Here is a 25,616-nt window from a genome sequence, read left to right on the forward strand (position 1 = left end):
CCTTATACTCATACAGACTTCAAACTTTCCTGCCTTGGACCTAACAATATTTTTTCAGAGGGTATTTTTTAATATCTACTTCCAAGTCTGATTTATTCAGTTTTGAACCCCAAAAAACAAGGCAGATTTTGAGTTTTTATAGATTTCTTCACTTATGATTAGTTTATTGAAAAACGAAACAATATATCCAAAATCCCCTCTGAAAAAATCTTAGTTACTAATACGTCAATAAAATAAAACCATACATTTTAATCTGGCTAAATCCATTATATAGCTTTCGTTGCCCATAATACAGGCAATTGTGTCCATTTTCATGCACAAAATTCCTTATTTTTATAAGAAAACATTAAATGATAGAAAAATTGCAATACATTTTTTTCTCATATTTATATCTGTATTGTTCAGCAAAAGTTTTAAATCGATATCTCTACTTTTTTTTTCTCCCCCTATTCACCTGCACCTGTCTCGCCTTAAGTAGCCCCATTTCAATGAAGGCCCTATACTAGAACGTTTTTGTTATTAATATTGTAAACAGTAAAAGAGGAAACCACTACATTTAAAGGTTTGCCGTGTCCAAACTCATGACTAACTTTCCAAACATATTTAGTCCTAATTATTTACAGGGACGAGTTTATAAGCACATTTCACAACTTGCAGGGTCATTTTCCAGGGTAACTGGAAAACTAGCCTGCAAGTTTATGAAATTGATACAAATTCTTTATAATTAGATGCACAATGTTTTTCCCTCACCAGAGTTTGCAAAATATTCTAACCGAGGGCAAAACAAATTTTGTTCCATTACTAAAAAAAGAGGGTATAGTGCTTTTAAATAAATAAATGAAATTCTGATGCAGCAATAGTTCTTTGGTTTTTCTCTTCTCTTCTACTTTTTTTTCTCTCCCTAAACACCAAAGAGCACAATCACAGAGCAAATATTTAAATGTAAAAAGTTGTAAGATTATATTTTGAACGACATCTCTTTTTCCCTGTGATATTTAAAATAGTTGCTCCTAATTTGCATACAATTTTTTTCATATGTCAACAATATATAATCACATTTCCCTAATGGTTAGACATTTTTAAGTACTTCAACCTTTCTCATTCAGCCTTCCTGCATATTGTACCTTTTTATTAATTTATCGCAGGGGTTGTGAGCTTGATTGAATCTAATAGTGCTTATTGTTGCATTCTCCCTCTTGAATTCAAATGGGAGACGGAAAAGTGTTTTTGCATGTAGGACAGAGCCGGCTATATTAATCAACTCTGCTCGACACTGCGGTAAACAAACGGGAAAGTGGTTCATACATCAGCAGATTGCTGTTTAGCGTGACATTAATTTCTCCTGAGAATAAAAGGAAAAAAAAGAATGAAGTCCCAAGGATCTACTTCGGCGGCGTTGAGAATGCTGTGCCAAAAACTCTTGAGCGTTCTATAGTTCTGCTAATGCACCATTGAAGGCCTAGTGGATTTGACATAGGCATAGACATACACATTTGTATAGGGGCTGAATCCACATTACGACTCGGTGCAGTCTCGACATCACAGCGCCATTGTGTCAAACACGGATTCTGTTCTATTAATCTGAAGTGCGACCTTACTTTATACGTACAAACATTGTTGAAAGTAAACTAATTTACAACAGAAAGTTAGAAGTCTGCAGTGAAGTAGCAACAACCGGATATGTATTTGTATAATGCAGTTGTTTGAGACTTGGGGCAAAAAGGTAATGTCAAATTTGGTTTAGCTTGTAATAATTGCTTGTCAAAAACGTACCTGTGGACATACCAGCAATTCTGTTCACTTTTGTTTCTTCTTCTTCTACGTAAGTGCTCTGATCTGTTTTTTTTTTATTTGTTTCTGGTCATAGATGGAATACGAAACGGTCCTCCACATAAAGAAAGAACATAATCCATCACGGGACCCGTTTTGAGCAGTTGGCCTGTCACAATAACAAATTTGAAGTTCGATATATTGAGGCAGGAAAGTATCGCGATAAACGATATTATTGATTCTAATGATAGACACTGTCAACTCTCACGCATCAAAATGACAGGAAACCTTTCATTAAAGTGCATGATCATGTCCTAAAATACCACACAAGCCGCAATAAACATGAAATGTAATGTAACTTAATTTTCTTCAGTTTCTTCAAAGTTTTATAAAGGAAAAATAGGGGGGAATACTGATAAATGTGAAGATGATAAATATCGAACCCAAAAATGTATCGTTTATCTGTTAATTACTGAACGATAAGTCGATATAGTAATCATCTCGACGGCCCTACTGAGCAGTTCTACACACTGGAAATGAAAGCTTGCGTCATTCTCGCTGCTGGCTTCAGAGGGCACTTTAGGGCAATTTGAAACCTTGACCAGCTCAGTATCTCACTCCTTATGATAGACCATCCATCCATCCATCCATCCATCCATCCAGCCATTTTCTTCTGCGTTATCCGGGGCCGGATCGCGGGGCCTTGTCCCAATATGCCTGGAACACCTTCCAAGGGAGATAGACATTAGGCATTATTTCATATTTGAAAACGACACATACAATGCAAATGCTGAGGTACTACAAAATAATGTTCTAAGCCTGAATTACACATTATGTCTGCTCTAAATAGTGCCTCAATCTAAACTACTCAGCATACAGAACTGTTGTCTTGTCTATACATGTAGTTGATTATTTTCGTTTTATGTTAGCAACAGTCTCTCCCGTTGAGGCGTTTTCATCCTGTGTAGAGTTTTAAACATAATGGGGGCTTTGGTTAATATAAAAGCACAGGCCCTTTTCCAAATGCTTTATTTTGACCTCCCAAAACACATTGTTGGTGTTCAGATCAGTATCAGAGGCATGTTTTAGGGTTGCTGGCATGAACGTTTACTATGTTCCAGTGAGGCTTTAAGCTCTTTTTAACATCTGTGCACTGCTGCCAGAGAACTTGTCAAAAAGCAAAATCCACATAAAAGACACAAAAAACAAACCATTCAGCGAGAATCCTTTGCTCAGCTGAATGTGAAGTTTTGAAAATGAAACTGCATTGTGGCCAAAAGTTCACACGGGAGAACGCTGCTTGTCGCCGCCGCGCTTTGTTCGCCCTCATGGACGCGGTGTTCTGGAGATGGTAATAACCTCCGCTAAAGTGATGGCAGTAAATACGAGCGCTCTCCGGATCTTGCTCCTCCTGCACCTCTGCCTTTTGTGCCTATTGTCTGTGTTCCCAGCCTCCGACGCACCTTCGGAGACGCGTTTGGGCACACGCCGGGTGCACCATGAACTACCGGAACTTGATGTTCACTCAAAAGTGTTTATCTTTTTTTTTTGAATGGCAGGAAAAAGACAATGGGGGAAAGACAGGAGGAAGGATTTGCTTGGCAATGATGGGCAGCCATTCTGTTACGTAGATTTGCACTCTCTTTTATTGTCATACCGGTACTATGTGTAATCATTGGCAGGTTTTCATTTCAACCTGGATAGACTCAAACAGAAAAAAGCAGCAATTGGGAAGATCTATTGACATGTATATTAGTTTTGCCGATCAGACCCCAGCGGTAGACATGGATGTATGTATTAAAGTCAGTATGGATGAACAGCTTGGAGTTAGGGATGTCTTCCCCCGGACCCTGGACACTGGTGGTGGTATGGAAGACTCGTGAAGATGCAGCAGGTAGAAGCCGTGGACGGAAGAGGCAGAGATGGGGCGTAGGTGGGTCACAGCGCAGCTGGGAAGCCAATGAACCATGATTGTTGGGGCTTAAAAGCGGGACCGAGGGCTACGTAGGTGCAGCTCTTACACTGATGGCTGAGGTGGAGGTGTGGCCCTCACGGAAGCGATTATTGGCTGGAGGTAGGTGATTCTGAAATTAGTCTACCAGGTTGAATTAATGCCTAGGCTTCATTATTATAATAATTAAAAAAAAAAAACATAATGAAATAGTGGCAGGCAAACTTTGCCCACATATTCTGGTCCTTCACACACTCACGTACTTGCTGAAATGCCAACACAACCTCTTCGTGCCTCAGCCCCGAGCACACCCGCGGAGGTGCCGTTTACATTTTCAACAACTCACTGACTTCTAGCATCAAATTAAAGTGAAAGACACCACAAACAAACCACACCAACAGCTTTTTTCCCCCACATTACACCAAGCATGATCTGTTTAACAACTCAACAGGCACATCAACAACTGTATCACCCTTAAAATTAGTCTTATATTTGTTACCACTTCTCACGGACTGGCAGTAAATGATCGAAACAGCACCATTATCATGATCATGAAGAGTTTATTCTCAGTTGCTGTTTATGACCGGTCATTTGAGGTGCAATTCATTCAGTCTTAACGGAGCATTAACTCAAAGGGCCATTTTCAACATGCAGCTCCAAAACACAATGACAAACCTCGGTGACTGGAAACAAGATTGAAGAATTGAACAGAAGTCACTCATGTTTATGGCATTTTTGATGGAAGTTAAAGCAGTACTAAGTAACTTCTTTATCTTAATAAAAGCTTTCCGTTGTCCCTCTGGGGGTAATACAAGTGTTGATGGGATGATTGGGGGGTCTTTCACCTCCCCCTGGTGTCTGGCCAGAAAACCACAATTGCAACTTTGCTGCCTCCTGGTCAGAGCAACCAATACCCACTAATGGAATGAAGAAGAAGAAGCTAACGGGCGAAGCTAACTGTGGGCTAGCGCCACTTAAACACTATTTACAGCCAAGTTTGAGTGAAAAAAATGGTCTCCATTGTGTAATTGGATGTACAATATCCCTCTCTCCCTTTGTCTTTTCTGTCAGCGTAGTATTTACTCTCACGGACAATTGAGTAAAAAAACGCAATATGCTACGACACCTGCAGTGGCGCTTATGGCCTGTAGGGGCATGAGTTACTTACTGTAGTTCTGCTTCAAAGCCAGAAAAAAATCACAATTTGATCATGATAATTAAAACTACTCAGGGTGTTTTATGAAGCAACATCTTCATCAGCATGGTTCTATTTAGCACAACCTACTGTAACATAACGCCTATCAACACGAAACATGTGAAATGACAACATATCTAAACAGGCATAATGGAGTCTTTATCACACTAAATGTATCATCATTGCAGTTTAATTTAACAGGAATATATCACAAAACATTACATAAAACCATGATGAAGTGACTCATATCTGTGGAGTATCTTTATCACAGGGAACATTGAGAATGCAGTGGCAGCATTGCGCCCACCAGTGAAGAGTCTGCTGAAATCTATGAGAAAAAGAAGTATCAAAATGTGACTATTTCACAATTTTAGAACAAACTGGGAAAAGTCTTGGTCAAACAAACAAATGAAAGTTTTGAACAGTGGGGAGGCAAAAAACAGAAACCAGTATTTCTCACTAGAAATGTTTTGAAAAAAAGGGGGAAAAATTGTGTTTCCCAAAGAATTCTGTTTTCCCCCTTGGCGAGGCCACGCCCCCTAGGCACGGCAACAGTTTAAAATTGACAGGAAGTGGCATAGATAGAGGCAAACAGTGCCAATAAGGAAGTGAAACTATAAACATCACAAAAATGGTCAAACTAAAAAAACAGATGGGTTAAATTTTTTGTGAAATCTTAAATATAATGTTATATGTTATATGTATAATTGTGTTATATCTATTATAGAAAACGCTATCTCAATGGCCGTCGCCTGGGCGCCGCCATGTTTATTTCCCATACCGACTTTGAAGCTAAGCAGGGACGGGCCTGGTTAGGACTGGGATGGGAGACCGTTTGGGAACACCAGGAAGCCTGGCGAGAGTAGTGAGTTTGTGCGGTGGTGGGGGCTGATGTGCGCATAATTGTTCAGCTACTTTGAGCGTCTGGAAAAGCGCTATATCCGCGGCCGGCCCCCACGTCATGGTCCCACCAGCCGCGGGCATTGACCACGGGTCCATATGGACTGCGGTGCTGCTGTCCACAACGCGAGTGCACGACATCTGACTGCCGTGCGTGTGCGCGCATGCAAACAGGGCGGTGTGTGTGCGTGTGTGCGCGCGCGTGTGTGCGTGTGTGCGCGCGCGTGTGTGCGTGTGCGCGTGTATGTGTGCGCGCGCGCATCCAAACAGGGCGGTGTGTGTCATCGTCACTCACCGCTAACCTGCAGACGCTCCGCACAGGTACAGTTACATCCTCCAAAAGACATCTGCGTGTCTTTGTTTAAGTCTCTCCTGCAGTGACCGAGCCTGTGGTTCATTATAGATCCAGGCAGTATTCCGTCTCTAAAGCTTTGTCTCCGAAAAACAGTACACGCAAAACATTGCCCAAAAGCCTCTAATCAAACGCGCTGCTCCGACTGATTTATCCTCCGTGTGAGTAAAAGCGAAAATGAAACCACTTAACAAGCGCATGGCCTGCACTGCGTAGTTTTTTTTCTTTTTTTTTTTTGCTGCTGTACCATTTGTTTTCTATTTTGCTTTCACGTATTGTGAGCCCAGAGGTACGTTTTATTCTAAAGCAGCTTTGAACGCATTACCCATTTTATTGTAAAGTTATAAATACTGTCTAACAACGATCATTAGGCTGTTTCAGTTCAAAACCTACTCATTTTTTTTTTTTTTTGTACACTACCGTGATGCACCAAACCACGGGTCCTGCACCGTGAACCAAACCGTTAGAGCTGAACCCCTAATATTTATCCATAAATATTCCACTGTCTCTTGAATTTTATTCCCCGAGTTTAGCGAACATATTGTCGTTGTACTTTATAAGAAAGGAGTACGGGTGCATCAAACACTCCAATTGCAGTTTGTTTGAAATTATTTTTAGCATTCATTATTTTACTCATTTGTAGTGGCCATAGTTTTTGAAATGGGTTGGGAACCACTGGTCTACAGCTGAACTGTGTGACGGGTTGGACATTTCTTTGTAATCACTCATAATCTCAGATTATCAAATGTGGAGACTAGCGAGGCCCGGCCGAAGGCCGGGTCTCAGCTAGTATTTATATATTTGTGTATGTATTTGTGTGTGTCATATGCACTTTAAAGGAATAGGCCACCGTTTTTAAATACTGAGATATGCTCTTACCTCACTTTAGCCAAGTTAATATATCCCCGTCTGGTCTTTGTCCGTGCGCTCTGCCAGGCAAACGGAGCACATACGCAGCTTCTCCCACATGTCACATAGCTCCAAAAAAGCTCACGATAGAAGCTACCAAGCTCCTCCACGTGTTCCCTATTTAAATAAAGTTACGTGAAGTGTTTTCATGCGAAGTATATTTACACAGAAATGTAACGTGTCGATTTTATAAGCAGATAAAAAGGGGGACTATATTGTGAGGCGTAATGGTACGAGGAGTAAAACGTCCGCGCAGTAACTCCTAAAGGTTATTGACGGAAGTGAGCGGGGAAAGTCTTTAGGAGTTACTGCGCGGACGTTTTGCTCCTCGTATCATTTCACATTTTTCGGTGACACTGGGCTGATCCAACAGTTACAGTAAATGCCAGAAAGAGCATTTGATGCTGTATCTTTCTTGACCCCTTTCTGTGCGACTTTTGAAGACTTGCCAGACATCGTATCATCTTAAACCTTATTATTAAAACCTCTTCCTCTCAAGGTGGAACAGCATGTGTCCCAGAATGCCCCTCTCTTCCCCCCCCCAAGGGCCGCTGCACCTGTCACGGCACCACACAGGTAGCCCTAAATACACTATTTGTTCCCCTCAGAAGCGGTGAACAGATCTATTATTGGTGCAGGCTGCAACTCAAAATGGCCGCCACCGAGACCAGCGCGCTTCTCTCAGCGGACTCCAAAACGCAAAGAAAATAGAAAGTTGATCTACTTTCACGGACGCCTTTTCCCTCTCCCTGCTCCGGAGATAACTCAGCGCTCGGATTTGTAAAATGCTGTGGGTGAAAGTTGTGGGATTGATCGGAAATGAAAATCGCTATTGAGTGCGTTGAATTTGTTGAACTCTACATAACGCTGCTTTTGGAATAGTTTGTGTTACAGCAGTTCTTTTTTGGCTGAAGGCAGTTTCATATCCAGCGGCTGACAGGTCTGATTTAGAGGCTAATGTGTTATGTCCTATTGAGTCTTATCATTTAATAATCCGCTTCAATAACTCAACAAAAGTGGCAGAGAGTATTTCGCAAGGAACTGTTCAATCTCATTCTCCATTTCCATTTCTAATATTCAACTGGAATAGTTTGTCTTGCTAGGTTGTAACATTTTACACACATTTCTTTCTTTTTTTAAACCAATTTAGCGGATTAGTTTCATATATTCTCTCTCTCTCAACCCGTCAGTGACAGGGGAAGCGCAATTTTATTGAATTTTTCTGCGGTGAATCTTTCCTGAATTTCAATACAAATAGTTTTTCTGCTCCAAAGGTTCATTTTGGCCTACATTACTCACTTGGAATGGATCCAGTGCTGGAAAATGTCTGGGTTGTCACAGGGTTGATGCTGGAAAATGGCAGTTAATCCACCTCAAGATGTTTTTTGCGGAAAAGCGTTGCACAAAGTCATAACAGAAACTTTTGATCGAAAGCTGTAGCTTTGTGAAAACACTTGGGATGCATAACACCTTATCAGTTTCAGTTTATTCGGTCAAAATTATGACAAAAGATTTACATTCAGTTAAGTATACTTCTTCATAACTTCATAATTATGGCACCATAGTTCAGTGCGGGTGATGTTTGACTAGTTTCTCAATCTCCAACATTATATTACTAATGAGCCTTGAGCCTTGATATTTCTCAAGCGATAATCCAATATAATAATATCTCTGCATATTCATTATACATTACATATTCCATATTCATGACAGTTTGCCATATTGATCAAGACCTAAAATCACAAAACTCTGCACGGAAATATGGGATACTTTACACTAAAACAGATGTAACCCGTTCATAAGTAATAACGGTATAAATACACAAAATTGTCCTTTTGTTTACTTGAATTTTGTCCATACCCAGCGTTTGATACACTGTGAAGACTTGGTCCTCCAGCCACTTCTTCTATGTTTTTGTTTCTTCTTCGTTGACTTTTGAGATGCCCCTCGTATATATTCGGCCTCTGCCTCTTCCCTTTGCAAATCTGATGTTGGGAAGAGGTCAGTCATCCATTGTAAATCCAATGTTTTAAGAGTCCTTTTGTCAATATTTTGTATTTATTTTCTTCGGGAACATACTTAATTTGTATTTACGTTGATATTGAGCTCCGTCCATACCCCGATGTTTTAATTCATTCATGTGAAGAAATGCGGGGAGATGCTAATATTGTCCATTGCCTTCTCCCCTTTAGTTTGGGCTGGATCTTGTTAGCCGCACTTGCTGATTGTATTTTTGTATATATTTTGCCAGAGTAAACGGAGACCGCCTCCAAAAGTCACAGCTGTGTCTCGTGGCTTCTTAATACATCACAAACTGCATAAACTACACAACGCAGAAGTCCACCGGTCAGACAGACTCCAAAAGCATTTTTTTCTTATTGTTAATTAAGGCCACATTTATATTTGGGTCACAACTTGTGTTAATGGGTTGAAAGTGGGTCTTTGAAGCTGCATTAGTTGAGAACAAGAGGCATTTATGTGGGACAGGGAAACGATTTTAGCTCTTATATTCCATCATGAAACGGGGTTTTATATACTGTTTTGCGAGAAAGGAGACACATAAATGCCCTACATTATGCAAAATCATCTGTTTTGGGCTTTTAGCAAAGTTCTCTCAATAAATACACACCACACTTGTTTCTGTAATCCTCCCTATTGCACACTCAAAACTATCCAGCTCGAAAATCCGATAGAGGCAAGGTAAGAGTTTTAAAGTCTAGACGCCTTCACCAAACCTCTTCTGATCTTGTTTGTGTTCAAACTCTCTCCCCTGTGTCGATTAGCGTCTATTACCGGTTTCAAACGTTGATATTAGGTCAATGCTTCTGTCTTATGTCTCCTTTTAAAAGAACAGACCAAATGCAAAGTTACTCAAACATGCACGGATGAAACAAAACACCACTAAACAAAGTTGATTTCGCATGAGACCCTTCAAAAAGATTTAACTTTTTCCTCCTTTTGGCACCAAACGACTCCATTCCCCGACTTGATTTCCTCACATTTCCTTGCCCACATTGCAGATAAAGCAGGTTGGATCTTCTGGGATGCAATTAGACAGCTGCAGTATGGCTTAAATGGAAGCATGTTGCGTCAGACGGACTTGACTTGTGAGTTGCGCCTCGTTTTAGTGACGGTCGGATTAGAAGAAAATGATGCGCGGATAAACACATTTGGAGCCTGATGGAGCTCCCCGGCTGTAATACTGACCTCTCAGAGTGCAACGCAGATGTTATATTGCCAGCATAATCATTAAAGGGCAAAAGAGTCAGCGGACAGCAGCTTTTAGATGAGACGTTGCATAAATTTGAAGTTGATGGAGTAAACAACCACGGGAAAACTGTGGTAATACAAATGCTGTGTATACATATTCCTTTGATTTAAAGCTATTTGAATCAATGAATCGTACTGATGTGATGCAATTTAAAAGATATTTTTCGTTAGCGCAGTGTTTAATCCAGTTTTCTCTGGTCGTTTATTCTTCTATTACAGTTGGCTCTTTCCCTGTATTTTATCATGTCATAGACTGAACAAAGTCTCCACCATCTTTTCAAAACCGGCACCATTGATTTGTCAACATGGCTGAAAACCGTGTCTTCTTCCTTGTTTCTGTCAATTCCCCCTGCTGCCAGTGGACGGTGCTCCAAGCAACACATGAAATGCTTAAAGCGCATATGATAGGTTTCTATGCTTTTGAACATAAGACTTATTTAGATGGAAAACATCTGTTGCAAGTAATAATTCAACTTGAAAAGACTCACCGAAACAAAGCGTCATTAGAAGAGTTTTAGTGAATCAACGGTATGAAATACATGGGCATAAGGGAATGAATGTAGAAGAGTATTCCCCCCCAGAGTCTGGACACTGAGGCGACCAGGGGACGACGAGCAGAGCAGAGATGAAGCCAGGTGGAGGAGGGGCGGAGGAGGGTCACAGCACGCTGGGAAATGGGCGAGGCAGTGAACGAGAGGCCTTTGAGGGAAAGCGATGATTAGTTGAAGCAGGAACGGAGGTGTGGCTTGAGAAGAAGTGATGGTTGAGAGATGAGGCGATGAATGTCGTGCTTTCGGTAGTTCTTCCAGGTTAAATTTACTTCATTTATCATTTCATTTTAGTGAAGCACTAATTTCAACAAAGACATTTTGGGCAGAAAATGTATTTAATTTGACAGGAAGTGACATAGACGGCAGTTTGACTCACTCATTTCCCATTGATAACATGGTTGGCGCGGTTTAAACAGTTTAAAGCGGTTTGCCTTCCTCTATGTCACTTCCTGTCAGTGTCCAACAAGGAAGTGAAACTATAAACATCACAAAAATTGTCAAATTAAAGAATGTTGGGTACAATGTTTAGCAAAATCTTTTCGTCTCAGCAAAAATGGTGTCAGACATAATGCACTTTAAAGACCAGTTCAGTCTCATAAAGTGTCTTTTCCATGCACATACATTCATTTAAGTTATAAAGCATGAAACATGAATGCTGAAATACCCAAATACAGGTTAACTTAATATATTCAATGTATTCCTGTACTCTGCTTCTTCCATGTATTGATCTATCTAGCCTTTGTAGTTTGTTAGTTTCTCTGGGAATTACAACGGAAATCAGATTTATGTGAATAGAAATTGTCAGTTTTAAGTGTGTACATGTCGAAACCCATCTTTATTTCTTTGCCCTTACAAAACATCAGGACTTCTTTCCTCCTTTCCTTCTTCAAACCCAAAATGCGGGCACGGCATTTTTCGTAAGAGAGCGCCAATGCTTGGTTTAGATGTGAGAATACTTAGATGCAGGAAGAAAGAAAGAACCAGTGCTTTATTTTATTTTTTCTTACTGTCACGTTTAAGTTGTCTGTACTATGACCGTCGCTGCTATGTCTTTGCAGACCTTTGTCGTATAAAATGCTTGTCTGAATGCGGTGACGCAAGGCTGAGAAAAAGCCATAGTAGACAGCTCATGTACACATAACTATACGCTCAGACAGTTTCCATGCTGCGCTCTGCCCGGAGGGGATTCTCTGCTGGGCCATATGGACACTCAAATGGCTCTCTACATGTTGCTCAAATGGGGTTACACGTTGTCAATATCACTCCAGCGCACCGCAACATGTTCCACCTCATCTGTCCGCAAAGCCCGGCATTCTCCTCCAGGGAATCTCATCACTCAAAGTCATGTTGCAAAAGGCGAGGAGGTGCAGATTCCCTCTCAAAATAAAGATGCAGATGAGTTGGAGTTGGAGTAGGGCTGCGCAGTATACGGTGTCGCCAAATCCTTATTCGCACGTCTCTATTTGTTAATTTCCTGATGTGTTTTTTTTGGTTGTGTGTTGCAGGCAGAGCAGCGGTGTTTACCCAGCAGCCCACAGACCTGGTGGTGGTAGCGGGACAGCCGGTCACACTCCCCTGCTCCATACCGGGGTACCACGGCATGGTGCTCTGGCTCCGAGACGGGATGGCTCTAGGAGTCAACCGGGACCTCTCAGGTAGGGCTACTGACCAAGGGTCTTTTTCAAGGATACCATCATTTAAGGTTTAATTATACATTTCTAAAGTTGGTATTTATACCTTCTGTGTAGTTCAAGACTCGCTTGTCAAGTGTGGTTATATACAGCTTGGACTATACAAAGATACGTTGCGGGCCAGTGATACTCTAATATTACCTAGGCAAAAGGACTTGTGTTTTAGAAAAGCCCATTAGCCACCCAAAAGTCTACGCCGTTGAACAAGAAGATTCTCACACTACATATTTATTTATCTGGTTTATTTGATAGGGCGGGACAGATACCAAAATAGAGATAAAAAACTGTAACATAAGTCTGATCTATGTATCATAGTGCTTATGGCAAAAGCTAATTTTCAGCACTTGTCCCTTGATAGGCTTTCACAAAAACAGTTGAAAGTGAACAACATGTTGATGAGAGAACATTGACCTTTCCCAACACTAAACTGTACAAAAGAAGACAGGGACAGGACACTAAACATGAGTACAATGCTGGTTCTGGCACATCCATGAATTCTGATACTATATATAGTACTTTAAACAGGCCCGGTCTCTCCCCTGTTGATTAAATTTTTGTTTTATTTTTTCCCTTTTTTCGAAATAAAATTGCCGTAGCCCATTACAAGATTGTCATCTATTATGTGAACTTGCCACTTTTTCGTTTTTGTGTGTGTCAGATCTGCTCAATTGGACACACACATACCATGTGATAGGATTATGAAAGTTAGTACAAAAAGGATAAGTGATAATGACAATTAATTATCATTATGGGGGGAATAAAGTAACACAAAATCAGCATAGAAGACCTACATGTTTCCCTTTTGAGTTGGTGCAGGCTAAAGGCTCTCACAACACAAGTTTACACATTCATGTAGACCGGTGGGTTAAGTGTTTTGCGAAAGGACACTAGAGCATTATGATTTGGCTACAACAGCATTTGGCCACTAACGTGTGTATACAAAAAAGCATTACAAGACAAGAATAATGTTGCGTTGGGTCTGTGTGATTTGATTTTCCTCTTTATTGTTCATGTATAAATATAAACTAGCCCTTCACTATTTTCGGGGGCCATTTATAGTCAAAGTTACAGCCTGATTCAACAGTGTTTCAGAGTTCATTTGCAGCCTGAAGCCAGAAATAGCCAGTAGTATATTACATGGAGCCATTTGCATGTGGTAGTTCCCTCCCACGGAGCACACTTTACAAACAGTTTAATGACTCGCTAATTGACTCCACTTATTACACGGGCTGGACACGACGCGGCCGGCTTTGTGTCAGTGGACTTTATAAGGTCAAGTTCTCTCGTTCTCTCTCACCTCCGTCTCGCTCTTGCTGACCATTAGAGAGAGTGAATTCAGTCAGTGCTGCTTTGTACCAGTCTTTAGCTCCAACAGACAGGACTCTCCTCGGAAAGGACGTCCTGATTTTTGAATTATTTTGCATGTGGGATGAAGCTCGATGTAACTACATTTGGAATGAATTATTATTAAGAGAAAATACAAAGGCAACAAAAACGCTGACAAAAATGTGACAGAAATTTGGCGACAACGTGACAAAAAGGTACAATCACTACACTGTTGAGAAGCTTTTAGATTTGGGTAAAGCCGAACTGGAGAAAATGCACTCAGTTCAGGCGGGGGGGTAAGAGGTTGCACTGCAGAACATTCCAGCTTATGTGGTTTTCTCACGAGAGCAGCTAAACCATTAAAGATACATTAACAGTCATAGAACAAAATGTTTAGGTACTACTGGCATCGAAAAAAAATAAAAGTATCGAGAGCAGGTACAGAATAAAAACAAATCTTTAGAGACCAAGGTTTGCAGCCTGTTTGGTTACGGACAGCATTAAATACAGTGACTTGGTTGATTCAGCTCAAATTAATGGTACAGATTTAGTCTTAGTTTACAGGAAATAGTCTTTTATGGAATGAATCAACATTATTGTTCTGTTTTCTGGTTCTAGATAACAAACATTTTAGTATAGGTATCGGAAAAAGTATCGGAAAAGGTCTTGTTAAGGTACCGGTATCCCAAGCCAAGTATTTCTTAAGCCTTAGTTAAAAAGTAAGTAAGTGAGTGCTTTATTTGTCATTGTACAAGCGCACAATGAAATAGTGTTCAGTGCTGAGCTGCTGCCGCCACTGTGGGTCGACCTGACCAGCATGTTTTTGGAGGTATAGGAGAAACCGTAGCACCCGGAGGAAACCTGTCCGCCTATTCCTCTTCCACCTGTGCAGCTCCCTCCGCTCCACAACACTCTTTAACCATCATCTGGAAAGAGCAGTTCATCTGTTTTATTCTCCAGTGAACGTCCATTAGCTAGAACAATAGAAAGCATGTGTGGCTTAGCTGTGAGTCTCGCCCGGATACCTCCTCGTTTGTCCCTTCCATGTTTCCTATAGCTCCTCTTGTGATGCCACCACTGTGCTGCAGGTGTGGGGGGCTCTTGGTGCCTCTTCAGTGTCTCAGAAGAAGAAATTTGTAGGTCTGAAATGGGTTTCGCTGATGAGCTCGAACTGGTATTTGCAACATGTAACAACTAAAATCACCTGTAACGAAGTAAATGCTTATAATTTATCCTATATCTTGAGTGAAATGTTACTCTATACCGTATAGCCTAGTCATCATTTTAACAGTTGATCTATTGTTTAGTTCAGTTGAAAATTGCCAGACATTTCCCCCCAATATTGCCTTTTTCCAACTCATAAACTCAATACCAGAAATTCCCCTTAGCTCTAACTGCTTTACCATGTTTGACCCGGCAGCGATGGTATACCCGGCTGACCACACCGCTGACATCCCCCCTTCTAATCCCCTTAAAGTGGACCATAAACCAGCTATGCCCCGGGTAGAACTGTCCCGGGACCTTCCAGCCCCTCTTCTCCCCTCCCGTAATGCAATCCAGAGTTATTGCCTTGGCCCTTGTGTCGATGAAATAAGACTTATCCACACACGCATGCACTCACACACACACACACACACACACTCACACACACACACACACACACACACACACACCCCTCGGAGTTGCTGTTTTGTTTCATCGCGCATACGACAGCGACACACGCGAATTGGAGTCAGTGTAATCAAACAGGGGAGGGGACGAGAGCTCGTAATTCTAAAGTGGGACATGTGTAAGCACATCCAGGCACTTCGGGGAGCCATCTCGGATTAGGTTGGCACACCGAAGGAATCCCAGCGCAAACGGCAGCGCACATGACAGGGAAGATGGATAGATGGATGGATGGATGGATGGATGGAGGGTGGGAGAGGATGGGATTGGATAGAGTGAGTATATTAGAGTAAACGGTAAGAAAAACAAGGAGAGTGGCTGGAAGGCTGAACACGGCTGGAACTTAAGCATGTACTGTATCAAAAAAGTCGAAAATATGACTGCAGTATGTCAAAAATGAAGACATGACGATGCTTTCGCTGCGTTTGCCCAGAGGGTGTGGGAGTCAGCGTATGAGGGAACTGCTGGGGACACTATACTGCCCAAAAAATCAGCCGCAGAACAAGCAAATAAACTTCGACAACAATTTGCAAACAAAGCGTCGCTGCTCTGCCTCGTTATTGTGGTGCGAAAGAAACATCATGTTGGTAACGTTTGGTATCACAGGCTGGACATTAGAAATGCGCGGTAAATGCAGTGACAGTAACTATTGGAAATGTCTGTTTACGCGCAATGTGGGAGAATAAATGAGCCTTTAAAGCTTCTGCAGAACATATGCTGCCACGTCAGACTAAACATGGACATACGGCTCAACTAGACGCCGACAACTATTGCTCAACTGGAGAAAAGAACTGCGGAAACTCAGATCAAGACGAGCTTTCCGACTTACGCACCTGACTGTGGAAATCAGCTGATTTATCCTCTTGTCGTATAATGTAAGGTTTTTAGTTCAATTCTGCTACTTTGGTGTTTGGAGTTTGGTGTGAACCGTCGTCCTTCAGAGTAGCATATTTGTGAGAGAAATGCCCAACAATAATGCTAGCAAAAATACCTTTTACATGATATTATATAAAATAAACAAATCGAAGTTTAGCTTTGAGATGTTGACGCCAAATATCAAATGGTCAGCTCAGCCAAGCGCTAATAAGTGATAACAGACAGTTTTTTTATTGGATAACTTAAAAATCCCCTTTCCGACATACAGGACATGAATACAAAGATGTTACATCTCAGGAAAAAGAGCTCCACAGTCCACATGAACGCAGCAGTAGTGTATTTAATGGTGCGTTCATGTGGACTGGAGAGCTCGTTTTCCCGAGATGTGACGTCATTCTCCCCAGTAGGCTTGTGGTCATGTGGTTTTTATGTGGGGAAGTGGCGATGTCATCAAATAAAAATGGTCATTCATCATTGATTTTGCGCTTAGCTGAGCTAATCATTTAAATGTGTTAGCATCTCAAAAGCTAAACAGCAGTTTGTTAGTTTAAAGTGACTATATGGAGTTTAAAAATGTTAATACTAAGTATTTTCATCATGTTCCAGCCATGTCCTAATGTGTAGAATGAGCTCAGACACTAAAACTTCAGTTTTAGTTTAATTTATTTGTGTCAGTATCAACAAATAAAAATGTTAATTAAAAATTAAAACAAATCACTTCATATAAGACCCAATCCGGCAGAAGCAGAACATTTTTTTGCCTAAATTTAAGTTAACTTACATTGTTCAATTTAATAATACACAACCTTCATAACCCATAACAAACTCATTCAATTATGCCTTTCAAATCATCATCTTTTCAAATATGAATAAAAGATAAAACATTTTTCATCTCTCTCTCTCTTTTCATCTTTGTTAAACAACTTTTCTGACTTTTGGCACAATAAAACTTACAAATCATCTCTTAAATTAGAAAGCCAACTCTGCTCACAGCAAAAATGTTTTTTGGATGTATATATAGATGTGTAATTAAATCATGTTTTAGTTTCTTATAGGAGTATGGCATGTTTCAATACAACTGTACAAGTTTATCCAAGGTATCCAAGGTATCTGTTTTTGCCCTTGTGTCATACCCTTATTCCTTTATTTACTTACTTTTCCCCCCAAATGGTTTTAAAAACATCTCGGCTTGAAAATCGGAGACATAATCATAACCATTGTGGATCCTTTTCATTAGCGCCTTGCTCTAAAGTAGTTCTTAATACCCCTGCGACACGGTAACCTGCTGTGTAATAGGCCTGCACTAAAAGCAGTGTACACAGCGGTCGGGGCAGATCATACTTAACCCGGCTGGAGAGCGCTGGACCCGCCGCATTCTCAGTCACACAGGATGAGGCCGGACCGACGTGTAGCCACTCAGCGCCAGGCAAACGTTTAACACAAGGGGCTCTGAGCGGGGCACGGAAGCAGCGGGAGGTCCCAGTACAGTCCGCCGATGTTAAAGCGGTCAGGCGGCGGTCAGTGTGGAAGAGATCGAACTCACGGGAGGGAGGGAGGGAGGGAGGGAGGATCAAGTGGATGTTCATGTTTCCAGTGCAGATGCAAAGCTGTACATAAGCAGCTTGTCCTGAGCTGACCCACACCTGAAAGTGGGCATAGTTGTCGGGGTTCTTCTTCAAGTTTGCAGTTCTGTATTAATCTATTTGAAAATTAGCAATTTTCTCAAAATGCATTTTTCTCCCGTCTGCACTTAAAACAGAATTAAGTAACTTGTTTACCTTAATAAATCCTTTCCGTAGTCCCTCTGGGGGTAATACAAGTGTTAATGGGGTGATAGGGGGGGTCTTTCATCTCCCCCTGGTGTCTCTGGCCAGACAACCACTTTTGCAACTTCCCTGCCTACGGGTCGGAGTCACCAATACACACTAATGGAATCACAAAGAAGAAGCTAACAGGCTAACGGGTAAAGAAAAAATGATTTACTCTCATGGACAATTAATGAGTAAAAAAAAAACGCAAGATGCTACGACACCTGCAGTTGCGCTTATGGCCTCCAGGGGCATAAGTTACTTAGTACTGCTTTAAAGGGACTAGATGCAAGTTGGTCATTATTATACTCACTACTGCCACCTCAGGTGTAACTGCAGCTTCTATATTAAACTCGTGCATGACGGCACGGAAGTAACAACTTTTTGAGTGACAGTGCAGGATTTTAGAGGCAGTTGTGGTGAACAGGTCTTGGCTCATTCAACACATTAGGACATGGCTGGAACATTTAGGGGGAGGAAAATACTTTTTTTTAAACTACTTTAAAGTCCCTTTTAAGTAGCCCTTCTAGACACAACATTTCCCAGTCTTGTGCATTAAATGTTAAACTTTTTTTTTATACCAGGGTGTCCAAACCTTTTCCATTTAGGGCCACATACTGTAAACTGCGGGCCACCAAACATTGGTATGAGGGCCACATTTGGCCCCCGGGCTGCAATTTGGGAAAGTGCAGACGGTCTTTCAATATATAGCCCTAAAGACAAGGGAAAATGTATTTTACAGACTTACTTTTCCCTTCCTGCTGACGGCACTATTCCTAGTTTTTAACCCTTTTTGTCACATATTGACTATTTCGGTTGGCCATTCAAAACTTCAACAAATCATAATATAACACAAACTTCACGTATCAGGCAATTTATGGAGCAAAACAAGTTTCCCTACAAGATGAAAAAATGTCTGGTCCTTTTAGCCGTTATTCAAAGACTAAACAGGATATTGGAGATCTCCTCTAAAAATCAAACAAAGACATTACTTCATCGACGTCGGAATGATCTTCTGCTTGATCCGTGATAGCACTAAGTTCAGCTCCTGTCTGTCACATCTGGGCAGGTGCAAGTGTCCATCTCACTTATCCTGTCCAAGGCCCATGGGCTTCCTTTCCTGTTTGCTTGAATACTCTGACTGGCACCTTGTCATTTTTTTTTTTTTCCTTTCCTTCCCCTGCACCGACTGTTGAGCACATAGTAAGACACGCTTCCAGTCAAACACAGTTCCTCCAGATCCCTCCCGAAGTAACTCACCTTGCCACAATGTCCGCGGGTTACGCAAAAGTCAACATAGAGGAAGTTCTGCACAACATCTGCCGCGCTGTCCAGATGGGTTTGAGTGTTTTCGCTCGTTCGAGGCGCATATGTGATTCGCTCAAACCCCTGTGGCTGTTTTTTTCTTTTTGCACCCCCAAGGAAAAGTCTGTCATGTTTTCCAGTCAGATGTACAGTGCATAACATCTTTTCATTAAACAGTGTGAACTTAAGACCTTTTCATAGAATATCACACATTTGTGCCAGAGTTATGGACATTAAAGACATTTATTACACGGTGCATTGTTAGCCTCCTATAGCGTATCTTCCTGACTCATATAAGGTTTAAAAAAGAATCCATACTCTCATAAAGACGACTTAGGCAGGAGGTGTTGCATTGATTACATGCATAGATTAAAGACATAAGATCATAGCTCATATTACCCACGGTGAAGAGCAATGGAGCTTCAGTGCAATGATTCAACACCAAATAACGTTATTTTTCCTGTAAGATAACTCACACGTCCATCCAAATAAATGAAAACAAATGTAAAATAATTGAGAAGTGCTGTTGTCTAATGTGGATATAAGAGTCTTGTAGATGTGGTGCACAAAGGAGGACATGGCCCATCTGGCTTTCAGAACCAGGGATGTGAACCTTGTGCCAGACAGAAGCAGCTGATACGGGTCATGGAGGTCATGAGTGTTTGAACCTTATCCCAACTGTGAAAAGAGACAGATCTTTTTTCAGTCACTTTTACCCAGAACCCCGAACGAACACAAGAATCAGCCCAACAATGGAGCAGGCCACACAAGTGAAAAGTCAAAGCTAAATGAACTAAGACTGATTTGTCAGACAGTTGCAGCATCTTTTTATTAGTTGTGGCGCAAGATTGTATTCACAAACATGTTTTTATAAAGCATCAATATCAGTCCCATTGTGGTTTTAGATCATTTAAAACGTGTGCCTTTTATCGATCGTGTCTTTTGAGCTCGTACTCCTCAGTCCGCGCTCTTCCTTCCTCTGGCCAGAACCTCCTTGTAATTTAGTCCCCAAGACTCATTATTCGACCCCGAGAGGACCTGCTTTTCAGTCTGTTGCTCCCGGACTGTGGAACGCCCTGTTCCTGTCTCTGCATCTGGCCGACTCTGTGGACTCTTTTAAAAAGGATCTGAAGACATGTTTATTTAAAGTCACACCGCATAGAATTTTTACCCAATAAATAATATTGAAATACAAGCATTTATTCTATGATGTATATTTTCATCATTGAAAATTTCCTCATGAATGTACAAACAAACATGCGCCTTTGCTGTGAGCGGCTCAGCTCTCCGAAGACGGTAACTTTACCAGGAGTGGGGACGTCTCCAGCTTGTCTCCATGGAGATGTGACTAAAGTCAGTAGAATTTGAGATTTATACAGGTTAGGTCCTCATCCAAATCCATTCTTTGATTAACAGCTGCATTTTCTGTGTTGAACTGGTCATTAGAAGCATGTTTTGTGTTGATGGCAACAGTATAGTCCAAAATGTTACGCAGTGTACCTTTAAGAATGGGTTGTCACTTTAATTTTACATTACGTTTATGCATTTTTATATTGTTTGTTTTTACCTATGCTCTTTTACAGCACTTTATCTGTCATAAGCGCTTTAGAAATAAACTTTACCCACTTACTATAGTGTGAGTTTTCTGGCTGGCGTTATTTAGTTTAGTTTATTTGTTTATTTGAGCAGTTAGTCTGCTCAAAAGGAGTGGGCCGAAGCAAAAGGCTTATAAGCGCCCACCCCCATGATAAAAACAATATAATATTAATATAACAATCAAATACGAAACGAGTAGATACAAAACACAACAACAGCTGTTTCATTTCTTGTACAATGTCTAGTACAGCGCAATAAACAAAAGGTGATCATTAATATATTTATTTAAAATTGTTGCCAATGCCAAGCATTAGTACATTACCAAAATCACTATTGTAAAGCCAAACGCCACAACAATATCCATATTGTACTCGATGATCTTGCTACTACCCAGTTGTTATTAAAATGTTATATTAAAGGGATATTTCGGGATTTCTGACATAGGGCCTCATTTCCTAGTTATCCAGAGTGTTGCTGATTTCTGGAGATATTCTTTTTTGTAATTCATGCAGCTCTTATATTTGAAGAGTTTTGTGGCACTAGGCTTGTGCTAGGCTAGCGCATTTCTATGGTATCAGCTAGCCTGCATTAAAACAGTCTGACCCGCTCCACAGTGCACCTGAGGCAAATCACTTATAACGCCAGACTAACCATATAAATGTCTGTGTCGATAGAATCATTTTTGGAATATAACTGACCTTGCATGAATGATCGCATTTTGAGGGATTATTTTCTAGCAGCGCTGCGTAGCTTATACAACCTCGAACCTCGATGCTGCTCAAATATAAGGTATTTTAAATGCAAAATGGTTAGAATTACTCTATCGAAATGAGGCCTTATGTCAAAAATCCTGAAATATCCCTTTTTAAAAAAACAGTGTTTTGAGCAGCTTTTAGCAATGAACGGATCCCAAAGACTCGGCTCCCAGTAAAGAGCCGTAAATCCCATCGCCAGTGTCTGGGATGACCATACAATAACAGACCTGGTGCCAGTCATAGTCCGACAGTATTTCCTCGCCTTCAGCACATCGTTACGTTCAACTGCCTTCTCGCCACGAAGCGCCACGACAGCCTCGCATCCAAACACCTTCATTTGACCCGGGCGCACATCAGACCACGCCGAAGCTCCCGCGACGGTGTCTGTGAAGTCCCGTCGGTCGGTGAGCGCTGTCACGCCGCAACATAATTTAGCATGTTAACATGATGCATTCCCCCGAAGACCGCGTCTACATTGGCCTCCTTTTCCGCGCTCCCATTTTGTCATCTCCACTGCTTCTCTAATTGGGCCTCGGAGGACAATTCGCCGCCATTACATCTTTTCTATTTCACCCAGGGGCCTTTCCACCGGTGTCACTGAGAAACCATAATGACCGGGCTCTCCAGAGGATCCCGGGGAGCCAAAAAAAAAAAAAAAAAAAACACCCACGAGAGACTTGCCGGGATGTGTGGTCCCTCTATAGACGCGTGTTGTGCACCTGTCAAGGCGTAAACAGCTCTTCATTTGTTATTTGCACATCAATGGGATAAGACTAGTGGTAGAAAGCCCATGTCACATTTTTTTTCTTTTTTTTTTTATCTCGGCACCTTCGATTGTGAGTGTTTATTTGTGAGGTGACAAGGTAATTGGCCCTTTTCAGGCGCACAAAGGAGGAGAGCCCTTAGATCTGACATGGCGCTGATGTTTAAACAGGTTGTTACGGCTAATGAAGAAGGAGCGAGAATACGGGAGGCAGGTGCGTTTGAAAGGGATCGGGCTCAAAGAGAGGACAGAGGTAATTGAAAGCAGTGGATGGAAAAAAAAATGTTGGGAAGAGTCAGTTTTAGTGTTATTTGGATAGCAAGGGCACCATATTCTGTTAAACTGACTTGTTTTTAATTTGTTTTACCATGTAGTAATGTTCTTCTCCAAACGTACCTTTCGGGTTTGGTTTCATTCATTCATGTTTGAGTAATCCTGCATATTCAGGACCTTTGTTTCCCAAAAGCTCAAAATTCTTTCTCCCCGTAGTGTTCACGTAGTGTTCCTTCCTTTGTTCTTCATAAAACGTAGGCCTTGATTGGGTAAATTCTGATAAACTTCCATAGGTCTGCGATTATTTATAGTTTTCCCTGTATTTGTTATATTTGATACATTTTAAATAAAATGTAAGGTGTGACACGGCGGTGAGACATTATTTTTACATCTACTTTTTATGTCAGAGTAAAAAAAAAAGACATAACCCTGTATTATGCTTATTTTATGATGTTTCATCCAGGAAGGAGCTACAACATGGCTTCGCTAAGCCGGCTTTCCCTTGCGCATTCATTCACAAATATTGACATGGTTATTTTTGCGAAGGGTGCCCGAGATGACGCTATAATACAAATATGGTCATTTCCTTTCTGGAATGCGCACAAGTGACACGATTGTCAAGCTGGACTTCGTAAATGCACGTCACCACTTTAGTAGCTCCAACAAGCTAACAATATTTATTTTTTTTATTTTTTTTCAGAGGGATTTTTCAATATCTAGTCTTTCAATAATAATTCTAGCCTGATTTTTCGCACTTTTAACACAATAAATATATATGTATATTTTTTTTACAAATATTTTCACTAATCAATAGCTTATTAAAGCCACACCACCCCATAAATAAACTTGAAATGAAGCTTCAGCGCAAATTCAACCTGGGAGATGCACCTGCAGAGTCTTCATTCATTGCCTCATCAACAGCAGCCTTACCTATCATCCAATCACGGCCCCAGCTCAAGCTGCACCTTCGCGTCAGCCAATCATCGCCCAGGATCCCCGTCTTAAGCTCCCTTGTCAGTCGGCCGTTTCCCAGCCGTGCTGCGACCCTCCTCCACCCCTCCTCCGCCTACTCTCTCCTCGGCCCTGCTCGTTGTCCACTGGCAGCCCCGGGTCGTCCGACCACCACCAGTGTCCGGGCTCCGGGGTAGATTCTTGCCATCATCCATCAACGCTCTGAGTCTTTTCAGGTTGAAATACAAACATTTATTTTATGACAGATATTTTCATCATTGAAAAGTACCTCATAAATTTATTTTTAAAAAAGACATGTGCTTTTGCTCTGAGCGGCTGAGACGTGACTGTAACTTTAGAGGGAGTGGGTACGCCTCCAGCTCGTCGCCATGGTGACGTGACAAAAGAGTGCAGAATTTGAGATTGAAATAGTTTAGGTTCCCATCCAAATCCTTTCTTTGATTACCCACTGTTAAAGCAGCATGTTCTGTGTGGAGCTGGTCATGTTTTACTGATGGCAACAGTAGAGTCCAAAATGTTACGCAGTGTTCCTTTAAAAAAGATATCCAAAATGAATGGAAACATACAATTACAGAAAACTGTGCATTACTGACTCACTTATGTCATTAATGTAAAGTAGAAGTAGGGCTGTGCAATTAATCGAAATTCGATTACGTTTTGTTTACTGTTTACAACAGTAAACAATTACAAAATTAGCATAATCGCAAAAAATCGATTATAATTTTTTTTTTTTTTTCAATTTTTTTTTTTTTTTTTTCAAAAGAACAAATTTCAAGTTTTTTTTGGTGCAAAGCAGACTTGCGTTATTTCACGGCGCTGGGATTATTTTCCCTTCGCTTTTCACATGCCATGGCTCATGCTTTTGTCTGAAATAGAAAACAAACGGCGCTGTGTGATGATGTCATCAGGCCGCACTGCTCAGTTTACTTGCGCAGGTGTGAGGGCTGGCCAGCAGGGGACAAGTGTGAAACAGGGACCTCTCTTTAATCAAGGCATACTTGAAATCATTTTACTTTTATGACTGTTCAGAAAACATAAAGTGTAGTGTAGTGTTTTGATTAATAAATAAATAAATAAAATAAAGATAAGATAATCGTTTGAATAATTGTGATTTCAATTATGACAAAAATAATCGTGATTATTATTTTTTCAATAATCGAGCAGCTCTAAGTAGAAGTTTCAAATTGATATAACTATGTTTTTTTTTTCCTACTCACCTGCATCATCTCGCCTTAAACATGTCATTGTAACTGAATGGTCTGCCCCAGATGGAATTATCGCTCCCTAAACACACCCAAAAATGCACTTAATCCTTCAACTTCCCAGTCAATAGTACATTATACTTATTAAGTTAAATCTTCCATCTCCAGCACAGACATGAAATCAACACCTCTCTCTCCAGTTACATAATGATCCCAGAATGTTTTACATAATAAAAGCATCATGCTGTAATTAAACGGGCAATTTAGAAGCTGCCAGAAGTGAATAAATATAAATATAATTTATCTGAACTTGCTTCGACTTTTCACCTCTCAGCAAAGCGACTTGTCAGTTCAAATTGTTTGCGACAGCCTTCATTGAGCTGCAGCCAAAAACTTCCACTGACCTAGACTTTATTCCTGTGGAAGAGTGGGTATTCACGCTTTTCTTTTATTCAAGGAGAGCAAATCCAAATGTTAAGCAGT

General features: G+C 41.0%; 1 protein-coding gene across 1 annotated transcript in view; it reads left to right on the forward strand.

Moving 5' to 3' along the window:
- Positions 1–25,616, forward strand: part of LOC306969864 (kin of IRRE-like protein 3) — a 455,290-nt gene that overhangs the window by 260,359 nt on the left and 169,315 nt on the right. Inside the window, exon 2 of the mRNA XM_079565619.1 lies at positions 12,404–12,553. Coding sequence (XP_079421745.1) covers positions 12,404–12,553 — 150 coding nt within the window. The remainder of the gene's footprint in view (positions 1–12,403; positions 12,554–25,616) is intronic.

The sequence above is a fragment of the Gobius niger genome, assembly GCF_951799975.1.
Source record: "Gobius niger genome assembly, chromosome: 11".
In the NCBI taxonomy this organism is placed as follows: Eukaryota; Metazoa; Chordata; class Actinopteri; order Gobiiformes; family Gobiidae; genus Gobius; species Gobius niger.